Here is a 20,494-nt window from a genome sequence, read left to right as displayed (position 1 = left end):
ATGTCACTGTTCTCTGTTATATAGTTAGCTAGTATGTTGCAGACCAAGTCACAGAATACAGCTTTTTCTAGCGCAGTGGGCTGCAAGCGCCATGTGGGCACCTGTAGAATTGGAGCCCCCCACACAATCTGCCATAGCAGCGGCTTGTAATCTAAAATGGGCTCCCCAAGTATTTCGCTGATGTGACCTTGAGCTGTGTGGCAGGGCAGCAGTGGTAACCTATGGCCCTGAATTCGGACACCATTCTTAATGCCATCAAGCGGACCTGGAGATCATTCAGTGAATAGAAAAAGGAATATTCCCTAACAGCTGGATTCATGGCTTGCCAGCCATCTACTATGGGCCAGTGTACAAAGCACTGCGACAGGTATGCTGCAGTATGTGTAGTAGAGGACTGGGGAAGAAGAGGATAGGACCTATCCAGTGCAGGATCCAGAACACAATTAAAATCGCCCTAAACATCCAAGGCAAATGGATCTAGCGGGTTAGCAGTAAGGATAAGCACGCCAGAAAATGTGCCTGTGTAACATTCGGTAAATACAAACACCCAAACAAAACCCCCACCCCTTCCAATCTCCCCACCATAAATACTTAGCGCCCCTCTGGGTCCATTTCCACCACTGTGTCTTGAAAGTGAACCCCCAGTCGTATCCATAAGAACGCTCCCATAGCATAGTCCAAATAGGCCATGCAGAAGCATTTCCCACTCCATCATTTTTGAAGTTGAAGGTCTTCTCTACTAACCAGGTGAGTTTCCTCTAAGAAGGCCACATGTGTCCTATGCCTTTTGAGGTATTGATGGACCGAGTGGCACCTGGCCACTGTTCCCAGTCCCCGAACCTTCCAGGTAAGAAGTGGTAATTTATCCATGCAGCAAACAAATGGAGCGGAGAAGGGAACTGCCCCTCCCTGACAGGGATCCCCCAGGTGTGCTGCAATGACAGTATGATAAGAGGCTCAATTAAACAACAAAATGGAATCCCCAACTCCTAGTCCCAGGATGGCAGAGCATCACCTGAATGCCCAAACAGTTTCCCTAATGCTGCAAGTTCGTGGGCGCTACAGCACTATCACACAATCGTCGCAGGATACCCAAAGGAGGAAGGCGTAAGCATTGGGTAGTATTCACAGTGTACGATCCAGATTGTGACAGAGAGTTCCAGTATTAGCTGCAATGGTCCAGGGCCCCCACGTTCCAGAAGACAGGTGGCCAGGCGCACTCACCTTGGCAGCTGCCAGCAAGCAAGTACCAAAGTGACCCACACTTTAAGAACGTTTTCAGCCATCTGTGGGGTTACAAGGGGAAGAAGGGTTTACTATGCAATCTGCCAGGAGTTTCCATCAGAGGAGGTATCCTCCAAGTCTTCTTTGGTTCTGGCTGTGCCAGGATCCCTGAGATGAGCCTCCATCACAAGGGACAAATTCCTTTTGCAGCATGCTTGTGGCAGCTTGGGAGCCCCAGAGGTACCAGCAACAGGTTCACGTGGCCTACCCCTGCAGTGTCTCTGCCTCGGCTGGAGCATCTTCGACAGGGCACTCTGCAGCACTGCATCACTAATGTCAGAAAAGGCATGTCTCGCTGCTGTATCCAGCCTTGGCAGTGAGCAATCAATTGTCAAAGAAGGCAGTGGGGTCACCACCCTATTCTCATTCCTCCGGAAGGCCAATGATACTGACATTGTTGCACCTAGAATAGCTTTCCAGGTCATCCAAATTCCCTTCCAACTGTTTGACCCTGCTAGTAAGGTCACTGACTTGTTTGGTGAGTGATTGAGTCTGCAGTTGTATCCCATAGATGACGGATCCTGTACCTTTCACCCTGTCCGATAGCTTCCTCTGGTCCTCTCTCAGAAGTCCCAACTCCAGTGCTACTGCGCGGACCCTACCCCCAAGGTCCAGTGGCATTGCTGTCATGGCATTAACAATAGTATCTAACTCCGGGCCATAGGGCCCATACCCATTGTCACCTGCTTATGGCAGCCACTTTTTGATCAGTCCTCAGAAGGTGATGACATCTGTTAGCCAGTGGGAGGTGGAACACATTACATGCCCACCTTCCTCCGGTGCCTCACTCCAGGCCCAGCGGCTCCAGGGAGTCACGAGTTGCCAAAATCCATGTCTCCAGAACTCTGCCCCTCAAGGAGGCCTTCCTTCCAATCCCAGCATCAGTCGTCAACCTCCAAGACATTGGGAAGAATAGTGCAACAACATTCCCACCAAGGGCATAGTCCCTGCAAGCCTCCACCCGAAGGTCCTCCCGCCAATGAGGGGGGTGACACCATTGGTCTGCACTGCTGGTGGTCAGTTAAGGCCCCCAATCAACTGGCCTGGCCTTGGCCAGGCCACTGCCGTGTCAGAGGAGCTGGAGCCCTGGTCCACCTCTGTTCAGCTAACCATACCTGTATGTGTGGTGCCTGTCTGGCTTTCCCCGCCATTGTAATATTATACGTGGTGAGTACACCCCTAGGCCCTTAAATCTACATTTGTGCTTGGTTATTTTCAGCCTGCGCATCAGGCCCAGTATGCCAGATAAAAAGTCCCGGGGCACTCTTCTTCCTGATAAAGCAGTCAGGAACATCACTACCTCAGTCCAAAATTATTAACCCTGGGCGTAGTGTGCGTAGTGGGGCTACGCGAAGCTACGCAAAGTTGGCGAGAAACTACGCCCACCTACGTACTTCGCGTAGCCACACTACGCCCAGCATGCCCCCTCCCGCACATACCTAAATTTACTAAATGAGCAAATAAAATAAAAGAAAAGGCACTTACCTTGTCCGCGGCGTCCCGGGGCTCGTGAGAAATGCGCGGCGGCCGCGCATGTGCATTGGTTATCAAGACAGCGCCGTGAACGAGCAGAGGGAGCCCCGGGACGCCGCGGACAAGGTAAGTGCCTTTCCTTTTATTTTATTTGCCCATTTAGTAAATTTAGGTATGTTCGGGAGGGAGACGGGTGGCGGGCAACTTCGCTACGCCCAAGGAGTGGGCTTAGTGTTGCCTGCTTCGCCTACTTTGCAAAGGGCGAAGTAGGCAACACTACGTCCACTTCGTGGGCGTAGCGAAGTCCTTCGCCCAGGGTTAAAAATTATGTGATTACTGCACAGCTCCATACCATGTGTTTAAAATCTGCTAGCCGTGTCTGACATCAAAGGCAGTGATCTATAGAACCTGGGTACATATGTGCTATATTTTTAGGCATGAGATAAGCTAAATGTGAGTAATTGAAAAACAGAAATTTAAACAGTGTTTTTTCTTAACTATCTTGATTATCGCAGCATTGTCTCCCACTGCTTACTCATGAATTGTTTTATAGGTATCTCCTCCCATTGGGTTCTAAGTGTTTCTCTGTTAGCTTAAGAGATAAAGCAAATATACAGCCCTTATCCCAGCCTCATCTGTCAGCAGAATAAATACGATGTCATTCCCATTTAGCTCAACATACCCCTCCCCCCAGCATGTCTAATAGCAAAAAACAGGGCGTCATGTGTGAGACTGTTGTAAACGAATCTAGGACCCTAATATAAAAATCCCGATTCATGCCCTTACATAGGTCTATTTTATCATATCCTTATAAAGGCATACAAATCATTACCATATTTGGCCCAAACCATACAGCCCAAATACGGCAGGGATACTTTCACTAAGCTCCAAGAATTAACAAAGTTTTCTTGGAAAAACCCACCTTCAGCAGCCCGGGACTTCCCCCTGCTTGAATATTAAGTTCTCCTAGAACTGTCAGCATTTTCCAAGAATTGAGCCTTTGAGTGAAGGTATTAAGTCCAAACATGCGTCAAACTCGGCACCTTCAAAGTATAAATATGCCTTGATTTGCCCAATCAAACACACAGTGGTTTGGAGCAGATTGACTATCTACTTGACCGACGTCCTGCAGCAGCACGTGCCGAGGAAAGCCGACCCTCCAGCAGACACACTGCAAGACTCTGCCATTTCTCCTTGCCGAGAAATCCAGTTCCAGTGTTTCCAGTTTACCCTTGGGGGTATCTGGGAAATCGAGTCCCGAGAACGAGATACAAGACCTCCTTCATTCTGAAACCAAAGGTACGGAGCTGATTAGCCCTCTTAGAGAATTCTCGGAATTAGATTCCTGGCAGAAGAAACCCTAGACTTAAACTCCTCCACTTATACTCCCTCCCTCGTACTAGACTTAGGTTAGGTACACCGGGGTAGGCGTATTTCAGAAGCACCAGTTGAGTACTTTTAGTCATCCTTTATTACTGTATGTATTTTATACATTTATACCTTTTATGCACTTTATGGCTTAACACCCATATCATGCTTTTACAGTACTATTTTATAATACTGTTCGTATTATATGCATTGTACTTCATAGTAAGCTTTACTATTGTAGCAGTTCATTTTCAATGCTTGAGAAAGAAGACTGTTCAATAAATAACCTCTTTTATTGAAAACGCCTGTCTCTCTAATTTCTCAGCCGTTCTGGTGAAACGAAGCATGCACGATTGACTGAGTGAATTAGCTATCTATTGTTTCCGCGACTCTAGAGATTGCTTTCTTAATAATAGGAAACAAAGTTGTCATGTTTATGCGGTTGTCAGAAACTAATCGGCGGAGGAGCATCACCCCCGCAAGCAGCCTCAAAGTCGAAAAATTCAACAATAATAAAACAGGTTTATTATTGTTTTATTTTTCAACTTCAAAGTGCCGAAGTCTTGGGGACAGGGTCATCTAGGGGACAGTCACGGATGGGGAGTGGTGGGCACTGCTATCAGTGCGCATGTCGGTTTGGATGACCATCTTAGGAGGGGTAAACCGACATGCACACTGAGCAGTCTCCAACCTGAGCTGCGTTGCCGGGTTAGAGACAGCAGGCACAGTCAATATATTTCATTCAATATTGTGGTATGAGACCTCATACAGTAAACCTAGCTTTAACCTCTTGGATGATACCCATCATAGGATTTTTTCCAATAGCCTTAGCAGTCCTACTGCAATTCTTGTAATCATTGCCAGTATCTTAAATGGTGGGGTAGTAGCAAATAATGACAGTTTTATGTACTAGCCTAGTGATGTTACCCCTTTAAGACATGTTCCTCCTATGTCTGTAAACCTATTGATGATTGGCTTCCTCTTTCACAGGTTAATGACTCACTCAACTATGATTCTATAACTATGTCATTGATGAACTTTCAATATTCAGTTGACATTGTGGTTAAAGACGGTGGGATCCCACCAAGGAGTGGTAAGTGTACTCATGAATACCTACACAACACAAAAGGTCAATAGTGTAAACAATAAATTGCCTGTTACATAGATTTGCTGTTTATTCAATCCTTTAAGTAGTACTTTAACCCACCAGCTGTGTCTCACAGTTTTGGTCGACTCTGTCACTGATAGCAATGCTTGTTGCTATTGTGAGCCCTCATTTTCTCCCTCATCGCCACTTGTAGCTGTATGTACTTCCAGACAATCATTCCCACTACCCCAGGTAAGTCTCCGCCTGCTACTATCCTCTGGAAAAACCATGCAGCATCACCCCATACTCTGTGATTTCAAGGGCTATCTGTTACCTCTTCACTCTTCTCTCTAGCCCTTTTACTTCCTGATACTCCATTACATTGCCAGGAGAGTCATGTCATGTGTTGATGCAACCGCCATTGAGCCTCACTCACCTGCTGCAAGTTGATGGCCCATGGAGTTGCTGCAGAGACGGGGTGCCGAACTGGTGCCAACACTCTTAGTGTGACCCACCACGTTTCACTCCCATTCTCCATTATACACTTCTTTGGATGTTAGACCTTTCCTTCCAAATGCCATCCTGAGACCTCCTACTGATCCTCTGTCTGCAGCTGGTCAATGATGCAACATAAGCAGACCAAAATTGCCTTGCCCCTTGCCTATGATATTTTATCAATACATTCTTCTGAGCTTCCAGATGATCCATCTCAATGCCACTGGACCACCTCTCGGCTCCAATGCCTAATTGAGTGTACACTACTTGTCCCTGGAACCCACATCCCCAAAAAGATCCTCTCCACTCCTCCCTCCCCACGCTCATCAAAGTGTCTCACCTGATGTCCTGGGTCTCTGACACATACCACCTTAGTGAGGCCCAGTGACATGTGCTAGCAGTCTAACATTGGGTGCTCCCACCTGGGAGCTGCAAGAATAGTATGGTAGACAAGTGGCCATGGAGTCCTCAGCAGTATAGTCCTGATGCACTGTCCCTCCTTGCTACCATTGGGCTGCATAATCTCCCATCCATCAGGATTGAGCATCTATCTATCTCCAGCCTCCTTATCTAGTCATCACAAGAACAGGCTAGGATGGGGTAGAGAGGAGTCGTTTATTCCAGAGCCCTCCTGGCCAGTCCAGGCAGATGGCGCTTTGTCTGCTGTGTTGTTCCATTCTGTGCTATTACACCACTAATCACCATGTTGGGATTTGTGAGGTTGCAATCTGGAAAATACACTGTTTTCCTTTTGCACCCTCTTACTCAGGATTGTGGACTGGTCAGGAGATGTGGTGGTTCAGAGATTCTTTCTCCCCTCAAGGTCAGGGCAGATGGTGCATAACGCCAACCAGTCCCTCACGTGAGAGGAATGCCTGTCCTCATACACTATACAACTGCTGTCAATCGGTGTGGTGCTGGAAAAGTGCATCTCACAGGTTGCACCGTGTTTGTCTGACTTGCAAGGTGGATGAGGTTTCAGTTTGTATACGTAGCCTACGCCTTTGCCACCTTGTTATCCTCTTTTCTTCTCTCCTCACTGTCTCTTTGGGCGCTGGTATATTGAGGGGCCCACATTGGCTTTGAGCTCCTGAAGACCCCTATTATGTATTCTCACAATTTCCTGACCAACTCCTCATTTGATGTATTCTTTAACTGTGAGAAAAGGTCGAACGCGCACTATCACTTTGTATGTTTTAAGTTTTTCGGTTTTTTTTGCGTGCCTCCGGGGTTTCACTCTCTGGTCCGTAGTGTGAGAGGAATAATTACCAAGTAGCGTGTCCTAGTTAGGTGACGTCCCCCTGAGCACAGCTTAGAGCCCACATTGGGTTTAAGTTTGAGGGACCAGTATGCAGTCCTTTGATGAAAAGTGACACACTTATACTGTATTCATTCTTTTCTATGATATTGTTTATTCGGTGCACAGACAAAATATCGACTACAAAATATCGAATGGACAAAATATCGAGTTAAAAATATCGACAACAATAAAATATCGATTACAAAAATATCGTTGGTCAAAATATCGTATAAAATAATGATAAAAAAATATCGAGTACAAAAATATCGACTCAAAAAAATCAATAATATGTAGAAAACGGTTAAAAAATAAATAAATTTATTAACAGTAATATAAATTGTAGTTAATGTTTAGGAGCGGGATGTTGGGTTAATAGGGGAAAAGGGTGGGGAGTAATTTAATAATAATTAATTAATTAATATATGTTTGTAAATATTTTTAATTTAATAATTAATTGGTAATTAATTCATATTAATTAGTTAATTAATGAATATAATTTTGTTCATATTTTTAATTAGTAATTAATTGGTAATTAAATAATATTAATTAGTTAATTACATTAATTAGAGTAATTTATTTATATATAATTTTTAGTTATTGTTAATTAATTAATTGGGAAAAAATAATATTAATTATTAAATTTAATTAATTACAGCTAATGTGCTAATATATTTACTTTATTGTTATTGTTAATTAATAATTATTTGGTAATTAAATAATATTAATTATTTTGGGTAAAGGAGTATTTTTAGGGTTCAGGGTCAGTTTTGGGTTTTTGGGTAAAGAGGTATTTTTAGGGTTCAGGGTCAGTTTTCAGTTTTTGGGTAAAGGGGTATTTTTAGGGTTCAGGGTCAGTTTTCAGTTTTTGGGTAAAGGGGTATTTTTAGGGTTCAGGGTCAGTTTTGGGTTTTTGGGTAAAGGGGTATTTTTAGGGTTCAGGGTCAGTTTTCAGTTCTTGGTGAGGAAAATGAAATTTTACATGGCCAATGTGTCCCCTGCGTGTACCCCACGTTTAGTGTACTTGCATGTCATCCATGCACTTTCCCTCCCATGTCTGCAATAATGATGCCTCTGCATTTACGTCCCACATTTAGGATGTCAGTTAATGTCAGTTACCAAGTCTCCCATGAAAGAAAAGTTAATTCTGCACTGAGGCCCATGTTGCCATGTATTTGCATTGTGCACGTTTAAAAGCGAGATGAACCCATTTTGTGGCTCAGCCTGAGCCAGGACCCAAATTAAGGTTTTTCATGCCTCCAGACACTCTGGAAGCTGCAGCTCAGCTACGTATCCCTGACCTTTCGCATACTTTTGGCTCAGCCGAGAGGGGCCCAGCCCGGGGTGCCAAGACAGTATTTTGCACACAGTTATCTGCTTGCTCTAACAGAATCACATTCTTGCCTAGTGAAGAAGGTAAACAGAACCCGTCTGCAGAGATAGGGCCTAGCCTTTCTGTCTCCGTTTAAGTGATTTACAGAGCTCACGTCCATAGAAAACTCAAAGCCCCCACGCAAATGAACGAAGAAATATATGAAATATATGCCACACCGGCTCAGGGTAATGAGCAACCTTTGCTTGAGCGACCTTTACTTCAGATAATACATCCCCGGACCTAAGATATCAGATAATACCAGACGTACAGGTCGTCCTGACACTGAAGGCCTCTCTACTAGATCGAAAGTCAGCTCCCCCCAGCTTCCCCCAGTTACACGTTAGTTGCACGTCATGACCAAGATGCGCACACAAGTAGGGCAAAGGTTCCAGCTGGCCATGCAGACCCCCTCCATGTATCCACCCACCTATGACTCACCTATGACTCCTCAAGTGAACGCCCACATGTACGCCCTCATACACGCCCACATGCTCTTATCTCTTTCTTTCTCTTGCTCTGCCTGGAGCGCTCCTCCCTATGTACAAGAATAAATGTATAAATATTGTACTCTGTGAATAAAGTTCAGAAGACCCTTCCTAAACCTTAGTGGTGATGGGAACGATTCTCCCTTAACTCGAGTTATTGAAATAAAGCCCTTTTGAATCGGACCCCACGGACTCTGCCTCTCATTTAATGACATTTTGTTTAAGTATAGAAATTATGACAGGGTAATACTTTATTTACCACATAAATCTGGCGCCCGAATAGGGACAAATCCCCTTCCCCACGCGCCGGAGATGTAGGTCCAGCCCTTGCCCCCTCCTACAGCCGTGACGGACTTCAAAGTGTACACGTCAGCGGGATTTCCTGCTTACTCCCTCAGGCCCACGGAGGAAACGGACTGCGACCAGGCATCCACACGAGGCGGTGAGGATCGCGGATCATCCCGACCAGAGCCCAACCCGTGAGAGAGCAAGGTCCGAGGTTTCCGAAGGTCCACCTGTTTCCGTGGCGCATGCGCAGGCAGTATCAAGTATCCGAGGCCTTCAAGTTCTGCTTCCCGGTGAGTACCACTATGGGGAACGCATAAAGTTCAAGACGGGTTCATTTATATGAACTCGGTAAAGACGTGTCTCTTTACGAGACCGGTAAAGACGGGTCCATTTTGGTGGGCACGGTAAAGACGGGTCCACGGTAAACGTGGGCACGGTAAAGACGTGTCTCTTTACGAGACCGGTATGGTTGTACTGTATTCCAGTGCATAAAGTTAACTGTTTTCAAGTACATGTATCTAGTCAAACTGTATCTGTTTTAATGTTTTAGTGTTGTAGTGTGAATGATTGTTTCAGTCAGAGTATTTTTGTGTGTATTGTGTTTTCATTGAATCTGTAACCTGAGTTGGTTTCAACATGCCACTGTTTTCGAAATTACGTCAGATAGGGACTAGGAAAGGCATACTCGAAGAGTCAGTTAACATCCCGCCTAGAGACACACCTGGTCATTACATGTACAATAAGCACGGGCTAGATGCTGTATTGTTTTTAGACTTATGGGTAGATTACACGAAGGATTTAGAGGAGAAGTACAGATGGCCTATCTCAGGAACATGGGATTCTGAATGCATTATGAAAGTAGAGGAAGCGCTATGGAAAAGGAAAGTAAGACCCTCTCAGAAAGATGCCATTGAATTATGGCGCAAAGAGTCACATAGGAGAACAGAGAAAGAATTCCACCAAGCAGAGAGAAGTAAACAAGCAGCGGAAAAAGCCAAAGAAAAAGAATTGCGGGAAGAGGGGGAACGGGTCAAGGCAGAACAGGCTGATAGAGAAAGAAATGCCGTAGTTACTGGTATTTATCCTGTCCTCTCAGAAGAACTAGCTAAAGTGACTTCTTCAGAAACACCCCGTAGGTCGCGAACGCCACCACCTGTACCCTTTAGGGTACGTAGGAAAAAGCCGACAGCCTCTGAAGCTTTTATTTCCTCCTATCTAGAGGAGCCCGCACCGGACTATGTAAACGCAGATTTCCCTCCGCCCCCATCAGCAGATCAGCTCCAACAGCTCCAGCAGGTCGTGAAAGACGACGTAGGGCCAGGGGCAGTAGGGGGAGGGGGGCCAATGCCAACGCCAATGCTAACGCCAACGTCAACGCCATATAAGTTTACTGTAGATGTAGCAATCGCCCGCTGTATTTACGATCCAGTACCAGGAAAGGGTTCAATGCTCGTGTTTTCACTAAGACTAAGAAAAGCCGTCGACTATTTGGTCACACTACCAGACATGAAAGAACACCTAGATAAAATATACCGTTTCATTAGAACGGGGGAGGGACCCGAGAGTATAGAAGAGGCTATGGAACACAGAAAGGTGGGGGTCAAGAACTACATCCTACGTTTTATGATTAACTGTCTGATCAGGGAACAAGACGAGGGAGACGGAGATGTAAAACATGGTTTGATAGAATGGAGTGATAACATAGATGCCGGTCGGCATGATAAACAGGGACAGACTGATAGCATGACGAAGAAAATACGAAAGGAAATAGTAGCGATACACAGAGTAGAGTCTGACGAGAAGGGTGAGTCATCATCGGAAGAGTTAGAAAACGAAGCGAAGGACAAGATAAATTATGTAGGTAAGGCACGACAGTTTGACAGGCCCAAATGCCTCGACTACCGTAAACAGGGACCGGCTATAAAAGAAAGATATTCCCTTGAAAATCTATTCCAAGCTACTGAAAAAGCACTGAAAAGACAGATAGAGAGCGAACGATCTCACACCCCACACGAAAAGGAATTGGCCCGGTCAGCCACCCAGCGGGTGTCCAATTCTAATATATATAGCAATGATATAGTGGCTCAGACTTTCTTGAGCCTTCCGCCGAACGAACAGCGTTTGGCCGGTATTTACATGGTCCAACATTTAATAACGTTGTATGAAAGTCAATATTCTGATCCGGTCCATTGTATAAATTACTGGACGACATACTTCTAGAAAGATGGACAGGTCTGGGTACTGACTTAATTAATGTGATCCTGGATCAACGACATAAGTACTTAAATTCTCTGACTACATGCATGCTTCCCACCCCACACCACGACAGAAAGCACCTATACATAGACAGACAGAACCCCCTACGAGAGGTACATCCAGTCAAAACTACATCCGGTGAGCTTCAACGAGTGTATGTTTACACCCCCTTGACGAAATTAGAAATACTGGAAATGAAAAAGATGCTGCCATGCCATGATAAAGACCCGGGTGGGTTTCACCAAGAATTAAAAGACATTCTCCGCATCGGAGATTATACATACGCTGACATTCTGAAATTATTGAAAGTACTGTTGCCTGCTGGTATTTATGAAAAGCTTAAGGAAAAAGACTGGGAGGTGGGAGAGAAAAAGTTAAGTTGGGCAGAATTGGAAACAGAGGATAAAGACAGAGCCCCGGGTGTGGGTCTTGGGGACAAAGCTAGAGAACTACCTGAACTCCTAATACAGGTTTTGCCGAGATTATTGATTACTAAAAAGGAAGACTGGGATGCTATTTCAGCCTGTAAACAGAAACAAGACGAAGACACAAGTGATTTCTATTCTAGATTCAAGAAATGCTTTACTATTAATAGTGGCCTTAAGCCCGGTAGTGAATCGTATCCACATCTTTTCGTGAGCAAATTAGTAGAGAATTCCTTACCCCAGATCAAGAATAGAGTACTGAAGGTTGAGAGTACTTGGCAAGCAAACAGCCCTTCCCAAATGTTGCAAATGTTACAATACCACCAGAACAGGATTAGAGAAGAGCAGGATCAGGAAAAGAGACGCATGAAAGAGACAAAAATGAAAGTGCTGGTTGCCCAAACAGTACCAGCAAACACGAACAAAAATGGCAAAAATAGCACGACACCTGTCAAAGGGAACTGTAATTATTGCAAGCAACCAGGTCACTATGTAAATGAATGTGCTGTCCTGAAACACAATATAGCTACAGGCAGAACCAAAGAACGACCAAACGTTCCTAGGCAAAATAGCACCCCACAGAACACACAGCAGACAGTAGCGAATTTTCCACCCCCACCACCGCCTGTTAATGCCCCGACACAAATGTATCAATACACACAGTCAGACTATCCAGAATAGCAATCGTACTCATGAAACAGCCTTGAGAGGGAAGTTGGCTTGCCCCTTATTGAGGTTCCTGTAGATCAAGAGGGTCCTTATGTACATAGTCGGGTATTGGGACAAGACAAAAAGTTCCTGATTGACACAGGGGCGAGCAGAACTACCATCAGCCATGACGAGGTTCCAGGGGCACCCCTCTCGGGCTCACAGAATGTTTCCCTGGGATTTTCAGGAAAGCCTATTGTTAATGAAGTATCGAAACCAGTCTCCCTAGGGCTTGGTCCATTGTCACGTACCACAGACTTGCTACTTAATAAATCATGTCCAGAAAACTTACTTGGTATAAAGACATTAAAAGAACTAGGAGCAGTTATATGTTGTTCTCCGGAAGGAGTGCGATTGTTTTTACGTGATTTTAAGGGACATTATGTGTTGAAAGATTTTGACCACAGACTCCAGAATGTGCCACAGCACCTATGGGCACAAGGTCCGACTGATGTAAGTTACATGAACATAACACCACACCGTGTCACACTCAAAGCAGAAGTAGTGTTACCACGTATACGACAATATAAGTTACCACCTGATGCCGTAGTGGCCTTATTGAAAATTATTGACGAGCTCATTGCACAAGGGGTGGTAGTGGAGACTGACTCGAATGTATGTAACTCGCCAGTCATTCCTATCCTTAAACGAACAGACCCTAATGCACCACCAGTTTACAGACTAGTTGTTGACCTTCGAGAATTGAACAAATGTGTAGTCCCTCAATACCCAGTGGTCCCAGACATTTCCTCATTACTGACTGCTATTGATTCTGAGGCAACGTTCTTTACAGTCATTGCCTTGAAGAATGCTTTCTTTAGTGTTCCCATTCATCCAGATAGCCAGTATCTCTTCGGGTTCAGTTTAAATGGACGCAGCTTTAAATTTACGAGAGCTCCCCAAGGTTTTACAGAGAGTCCTAGCATTTACAGCCAAGCATTAAAGAGACAGCTTAACAGTATTAACATGCCTACCAACACTGCACTGCTCCAGTACGTAGACGACATCCTAATTACAGCACGATCAGAACCAGACTGCGAAAATGCATCACTGACAGTTTTACACTTTCTGGCAGACAAGGGGCACAAAGTGTCCCCTTCAAAGTTACAATTCTGTGCACAGCAAGTGGTGTACCTTGGACACTTGCTGTCCAAGAGGGGTAGACAGCTGACACAAGAACGTATTCAGTTAATTGCTAACCTTTCACAGCCCAAGACACAAAAGGAAGTGCGGGCCTTCATTGGCCTCACTTCATACTGCAGACAATGGATTCCCCAGTATGCTTATCTAGCCAAACCACTCATACAGTTGACAACACAGGAGGCAGCGTCTTCGACTGTCCTCCCTTGGACACAAGAACATACCTTAGCATTTGAAGAATTAAAAAGAGCCTTATGTCAAGCACCAGTTTTAGCGACTCCTAGTTACAGCAAACCCTTTATGCTTTTCGTGACTGAACGAAATGGAACAGCACTATCTGTCCTCACACAAGATCAAGCAGGAAAGCACAAGCCTTGTGCTTATTACTCTAGTACACTCGACCCAGTGGCCCAGGCTCTGCCTGCGTGCCTGAAATCAGTTGCAGCAACAGCCCTAGCCATAAGACAAAGTGACTCCATAGTGCTGGGACACCCCCTGACAGTACAGGTACCGCATGCAGTGGAAGTTCTCTTGAACAGGACACAGACACAACACTTGACTGTAGCGAGACTGACAGGATATGAACTGACGTTATTTCAGCCACACATAGAAATCAGACGATGTAACATTCTTAACCCTGCTACACTTTTACCCTCAAGTACAGTAGACACCGCACCACATGACTGTGTGGAAGTAATGAATACAGTGACGAAACCAAGACAAGACCTGACAGATATTGCACTAACAGACCCTGACCTGACACTTTATGTAGACGGATCATGCATGAGAACAAGTACGGGAGAGTTAGTGGCAGCATATGCCGTGACCACTGATACTGAAGTCATAGAGACACAAAAAATAGACATACTGTCAGCACAAGCAGCAGAGCTCATCGCTCTGACACAAGCCTGCATAAGAGCTAAACACTTGAAAGTGAACATTTATACAGATTCACAATATGCTTTTGGCGTAGTTCATGACTTCGGAGTATTATGGAGGGAGAGAGGTTTCTTGACCTCTCATGGGACTAAAATTCAGCATGGCCCGCTTATTCAGGCTCTGTTAGAAGCAATACATTTACCTACAGCCATAGCTATCATAAAATGCAAAGCACACACCAAAGTTACTGACACCATTTCCCAGGGTAATGACCTGGCAGACCGAACTGCTAAACTTACAGCCCAGACACCAACAGACACGACAAAGACAGAGGTATCATTACTGACAAGAAATATGACAGTCAGGGATCCTTCTCAAGATGTACTCGACATACAGACACATGCCACTTCAGATGAAATAAAGAAATGGACTGAACTAGGAGGGGTCCAGACTGACCAAGGTTGGATGACTAAAGGCAAAGCTACATGGTTCCTTCCAGACTCTATGGTACAAGTAATCATAAACACAGCACATAGTCCAGCACACTTGGGAGAGAAGGCAATGCTAGACAGCTTACAGAATATCTGGTTTAACAAGCACCTGCGTGCAGCAGCGAAACAAAAAGTGCGAACTTGTATGATCTGTTGCTAGTTCAATCCAGGTAAAGGCATTCCGGTGGAACAAGGCGGATTTCATCCTCCTGACCATCCTTTTGAGGTCCTCCAGATGGATTATATCCAAATGGACAGATGTAGAGGTTACAAGTATGTCCTGGTAGTTGTGTGTGCACTATCTAGATGGACAGAAGCGTATCCAGTCCCAGATTATACTGCTGTGACAACAGCCAGGGTATTGATAAGGGGTTGTACCCAAATAGTGTCCCTGGGACCTGGGTGATCAATGTAATGAAAAGAAGGGGTCCCAGTACTCAAGGATCAAATTTACAAGACATACAATAAAAATAAATCAATCAAGAAACAAATCTGTCCACATTGTTTTAACCACAATGTGAATGTTTATAATAAATATATGAATTATCTCAACACGTAAACACAGTTTGCGTAGTACCCCAGATATAGTGGAAGAAGGAGGGGAGTGATCCTGTGAGGAAGTGGTGGAGGAAAGAAGGAAGTTTTGTAGTGACAATTAAATCAGTAAATATACAGCATTTGTACATGCTACACAGTGTGTGTAGGAATGTTAGACCACAAGGTTCAATGTATTATTCACACATAACAGCATACTCCACAGAGTTCAAATAATGAAGGCGTTTAGGGCGTGGAGTTGAGTTCTACGGGTAGTTGTCGACGTTTCGACCCACTAATATGCAGGTAGAATTGCTATCCTTGCGGTGGGGTCTTCATCAGGACAGGGGTAGGGGCACACCTTTGATTCAAGGGGGAAGTGCTTCTGCCTCACCTGGCAAGCAGCTCAGGACAATGGAGCACCGCTCTCTCCGTCGGTACTCCTGGCAGCCTTCTGGGCTGTTTGGGGAGGTGACAACAGCCAGGCAATTGGTACGAGAGTTTTTCCCCAGATACGGATTGCCCCGTGTCGTGTACTCAGACAATGGTCAGCCTTTTTCTTCTGAATTAATGAAACAAGTGTCCCTTTTGTTAGGATATAATTGGAAGTTTCATTGTGTACGACACCCTGAAGCAGCAGGACTTGTCGAGCGCCATAATCAGACAATAAAGACGACACTTGCAAAGATCTGTGCAGAAAAAGGCGTGGATTGGATGGTAGCCTTGCCGGTTGCCCTCTTTTACATGCGTATGGTAGCCCATTCCAGAACAGGCCTATCTCCGTATGAAGTGGTTTTCGGTAGACCACCGAATATGTGGGGTACGCCTATACCTAAGAAAATAACTGATGTTGACAGTAACATGCTGACAGATTACCTGGCTTCCTTGATGTCTGCACTACTCTCTTGTCGTTCACAGGTTGCCGCCGCCTTCCCTGACAACACCCAGGTTAAGGAGCATGCCATAGTCCCTGGAGATTTTGTTTTCGTGAGGAACTTTGATCGATCAAGCCCCCTTGAACCACGTTGGAAGACGCCGAAATTAGTGCTACTGACCACGAGGACAGCCATCAAGGTCGAAGGAAGAAAAGGATGGCTTCATGCCCATCATTGTAAAAAATACTTTGGAAACTCTGGAACTTTGATAAAGACTAATGACACTACAGACTTTAAGCCCCCTTTGCTAGAAAAGACTCTGCAGCAAGAGTATAGGTCCAAGTTACGATCTAGAAAGTCAGACAGCGTTTAATTGTTTAAGTCCACTAGGTGGTGAATCGGTTAGACAGGTTCCTGACATGTATAAGATCGTAGACCAGAATAGTAAAAAGGCAAAATGAAAGAAAAATACTGCAAGATATTACGCAGTAGATGTATAGTAACTCTGATTTTTCTGTCTCTTCTGTGCATCACTATAATATGTATCAGCTTGACGCTACATGTTTTCTTTCCTCCTATTGCCTCACATATACATTTCTCCTTTAATGACCCTGTAGAGCATACATTCAGTGATCTGCCTCCCCATGAACTGTCATATCGACTAGCACTGCGCAACAATACTTTTATTCGAATGTTGCACCGTTCTCATCAGACCAGCAATGCAACAGATTGCTGGGTATGTGGCCAACTTCCACCTTATCAAAAGACAAAGGGAGTTCTGCCCTTCTTCCCTTTTCCGTTCTCGCACAATGGTTCGTGCGGAGCATGGTTTGCTTTAATGTCATCTCTAGACAGAAAGTCCACAGTTTACGAGGGCGACTGGATATGGGGAAATTTGAATAAAGTAATGAATGAGGCATGTTTTCCAGACGATGACGGTCTTCCCCAAAGGAAGGGGACCGATCTAGAAAATGAAGAGTACAAGCAAGGAAATGCTTCCCTCAGCTTTATGATTCTGAATGTTCAGCCCAAGCAAAATACAGGTCCACCGACTATTACAGTCCTACCAGTTAAAGGTGATCTGTGTGTTAGCAAGAAAGGATCAGTACATATGGGACACAGCGAGTGTAATGCTGTAGTCGGGTTTAATGATAAAGGAAAGTCTTCTTTCAAAGCATCTCGCCATACCTATTTCATTTGCGGTCAGACAGCATATGTACATCTGCCCTTAGACTGGAGTGGGACGTGTTATATAGCGTTCCTACTGCCACCTGTTTTTCTAGCCCCATCCCATTATCATCTAGATTCACGACTAGAGTATGTTAGACACCGGAGAGAGACCGATTCCTCCGTGATTGATCAGACTGAGACAGCTTGGGAGCAATATACAGATTTTAATAGAGGATTCTTTTTCTTCATAGGTCCCGTCCAGAACAGTAAACTCATACGCAGGTTAACAGGAACTCTAGAAGCAGTAGTGAATGAGACTGCATCCGCTCTGGCTAACTTGACCCAGGAGCAGTCTGCCATGAGACTTGTTGTTCTTCAGAACCGCCTTGTTCTTGACGTCATCCTGGCAGATAGGGGCGGGGCTTGTAGAGTGATTGGCTCCAGTTGTTGCGTTTTCATTCCGAATAACGCGCCATCTGTGTATGCAGCAATAACAAGGCTCCACAAAATTGCTCATGATATACATCAAGACCCAGGCACATGGACTTGGTCCGGTTGGCTCTGGAGTGTAATATCGGCATGGGGATGGAAAGTGTTGTCGCTCCTAGGAATGATACTGCTTATGATATTCGGCTGCTGTCTCTGTCTGCAGTGTGGCCCGGCGATTTGCGGCCTGTGTGCCACTGCCTGTATTCCCCATCCACGTATACAAAAGATAAAAGATGAACAGATGATGCTGTATGATCAGATATACGGTCTCATGAATATAGATATGTCCTGAAGGGTACAGTAGGGGACAAGGAGGGAATGAGGAAAATGAAATTTTACATGGTCAATGTGTCCCCTGCGTGTACCCCACGTTTAGTGTACTTGCATGTCATCCATGCACTTTCCCTCCCATGTCTGCAATAATGATGCCTCTGCATTTACGTCCCACATTTAGGATGTCAGTTAATGTCAGTTACCAAGTCTCCCATGAAAGAAAAGTTAATTCTGCACTGAGGCCCATGTTGCCATGTATTTGCATTGTGCACGTTTAAAAGCGAGATGAACCCATTTTGTGGCTCAGCCTGAGCCAGGACCCGAATTAAGGTTTTTCATGCCTCCAGACACTCTGGAAGCTGCAGCTCAGCTACGTATCCCTGACCTTTCGCATACTTTTGGCTCAGCCGAGAGGGGCCCAGCCCTGGGTGCCAAGACAGTATTTTGCACACAGTTATCTGCTTGCTCTAACAGAATCACATTCTTGCCTAGTGAAGAAGGTAAACAGAACCCGTCTGCAGAGATAGGGCCTAGCCTTTCTGTCTCCGTTTAAGTGATTTACAGAGCTCACGTCCATAGAAAACTCAAAGCCCCCACGCAAATGAACGAAGAAATATATGAAATATATGCCACACCGGCTCAGGGTAATGAGCAACCTTTGCTTGAGTGACCTTTACTTCAGATAATACATCCCCGGACCTAAGATATCAGATAATACCAGACGTACAGGTCGTCCTGACACTGAAGGCCTCTCTACTAGATCGAAAGTCAGCTCCCCCCAGCTTCCCCCAGTTACACGTTAGTTGCACGTCATGACCAAGATGCGCACACAAGTAGGGCAAAGGTTCCAGCTTGCCATGCAGACCCCCTCCATGTATCCACCCACCTATGACTCACCTATGACTCCTCAAGTGAACGCCCACATGTACGCCCTCATACACGCCCACATGCTCTTATCTCTTTCTTTCTCTTGCTCTGCCTGGAGCGCTCCTCCCTATGTACAAGATTAAATGTATAAATATTGTACTCTGTGAATAAAGTTCAGAAGACCCTTCCTAAACCTTAGTGGTGATGGGAACGATTCTCCCTTAACTCGAGTTATTGAAATAAAGCCCTTTTGAATCGGACCCCACGGACTCTGCCTCTCATTTAATGACCTTTTGTTTAAGTATAGAAATTATGACAGGGTAATACTTTATTTACCAAAGGGGTATTTTTAGGGTTCAGGGTCAGTTTTCAGTTTTTGGGTAAAGGGGTATTTTTAGGGTTCAGGGTCAGTTTTGGGTTTATGGGTAAAGGGGTATTTTTAGGGTTCAGGGTCAGTTTTCAGTTCTTGGGTAAAGGGGTATTTTTTGGGTTCAGGGTCAGTTTTCCCTACTGTTGCACCCACTGGAGTGGGAATAGTAATTTTAACCCCTACGCTATCCAACGCTTTCCCTACGCTTGCACTCTTTGGAGTGGGAATAGTATTTTTTACACTTCTGGTATCGTACGGTAATATAATAGTATCTTATTTAATTATAGTATGTTACTATATATATATGTTTTAACAAATAAGATTGTAAAAAATTATTTTTATTATTTTCATTTATTATTTAATTATTATAAGTTAATTTAAGTATTTTTAAGTATATTTTAGTAATTAAATTTGAATATTAATTTAATTTAACACTGTTTTTAATAAAGTCGATATTTTTTACAACTATATTATTGTAAACGATATTTTGTACTCGATATTTTTGTACTTACCTGTTTGTAGATACAAACTCGATATTTTGACTGTCAATATTTTGTCCACGATATTTTTGCAAGTCGATATTTTGTCCCTCGATATTATTTCAGTGATCCTGTTTATTCATATCACAAGTTCAGCGAGCTTCGGTGAACTTCGGAACGTTGGGCGTTTCCCCTGACGAAGATCTGATATAGACCGAAATGCATTGGGCAAAGTTTACCAAAATATTCGATTAATGCTACGAATATCCATTGGAATATTCTTGTGATATGAATAAACAATATCATATATAAGAATAAATACAGTATATGTGTGTTACTTTTCATCATAGGACTGTGTACTGATCCTTTAAACGTAAACCCATTGC

General features: G+C 44.4%; 1 protein-coding gene across 1 annotated transcript in view; it reads left to right on the top strand.

The window, feature by feature from the left end:
* The window catches only part of LOC147692578 (cadherin-related family member 4-like), a 256,491-nt gene that overhangs the window by 180,847 nt on the left and 55,150 nt on the right, over nt 1-20,494 (top strand). Inside the window, exon 9 of the mRNA XM_086939538.1 lies at nt 5,116-5,218. Within this exon, the coding sequence (XP_086795664.1) occupies nt 5,116-5,218 (103 nt within the window). The remainder of the gene's footprint in view (nt 1-5,115; nt 5,219-20,494) is intronic.

The sequence above is a fragment of the Lissotriton vulgaris genome, chromosome 9 (genome assembly GCF_964263255.1).
Source record: "Lissotriton vulgaris chromosome 9, aLisVul1.2, whole genome shotgun sequence".
Lineage (NCBI taxonomy): Eukaryota > Metazoa > Chordata > Amphibia > Caudata > Salamandridae > Lissotriton > Lissotriton vulgaris.
The sequence above is the reverse complement of the archived record's forward strand: the minus strand, read 5'-3'. Positions and strand labels throughout refer to the sequence as shown.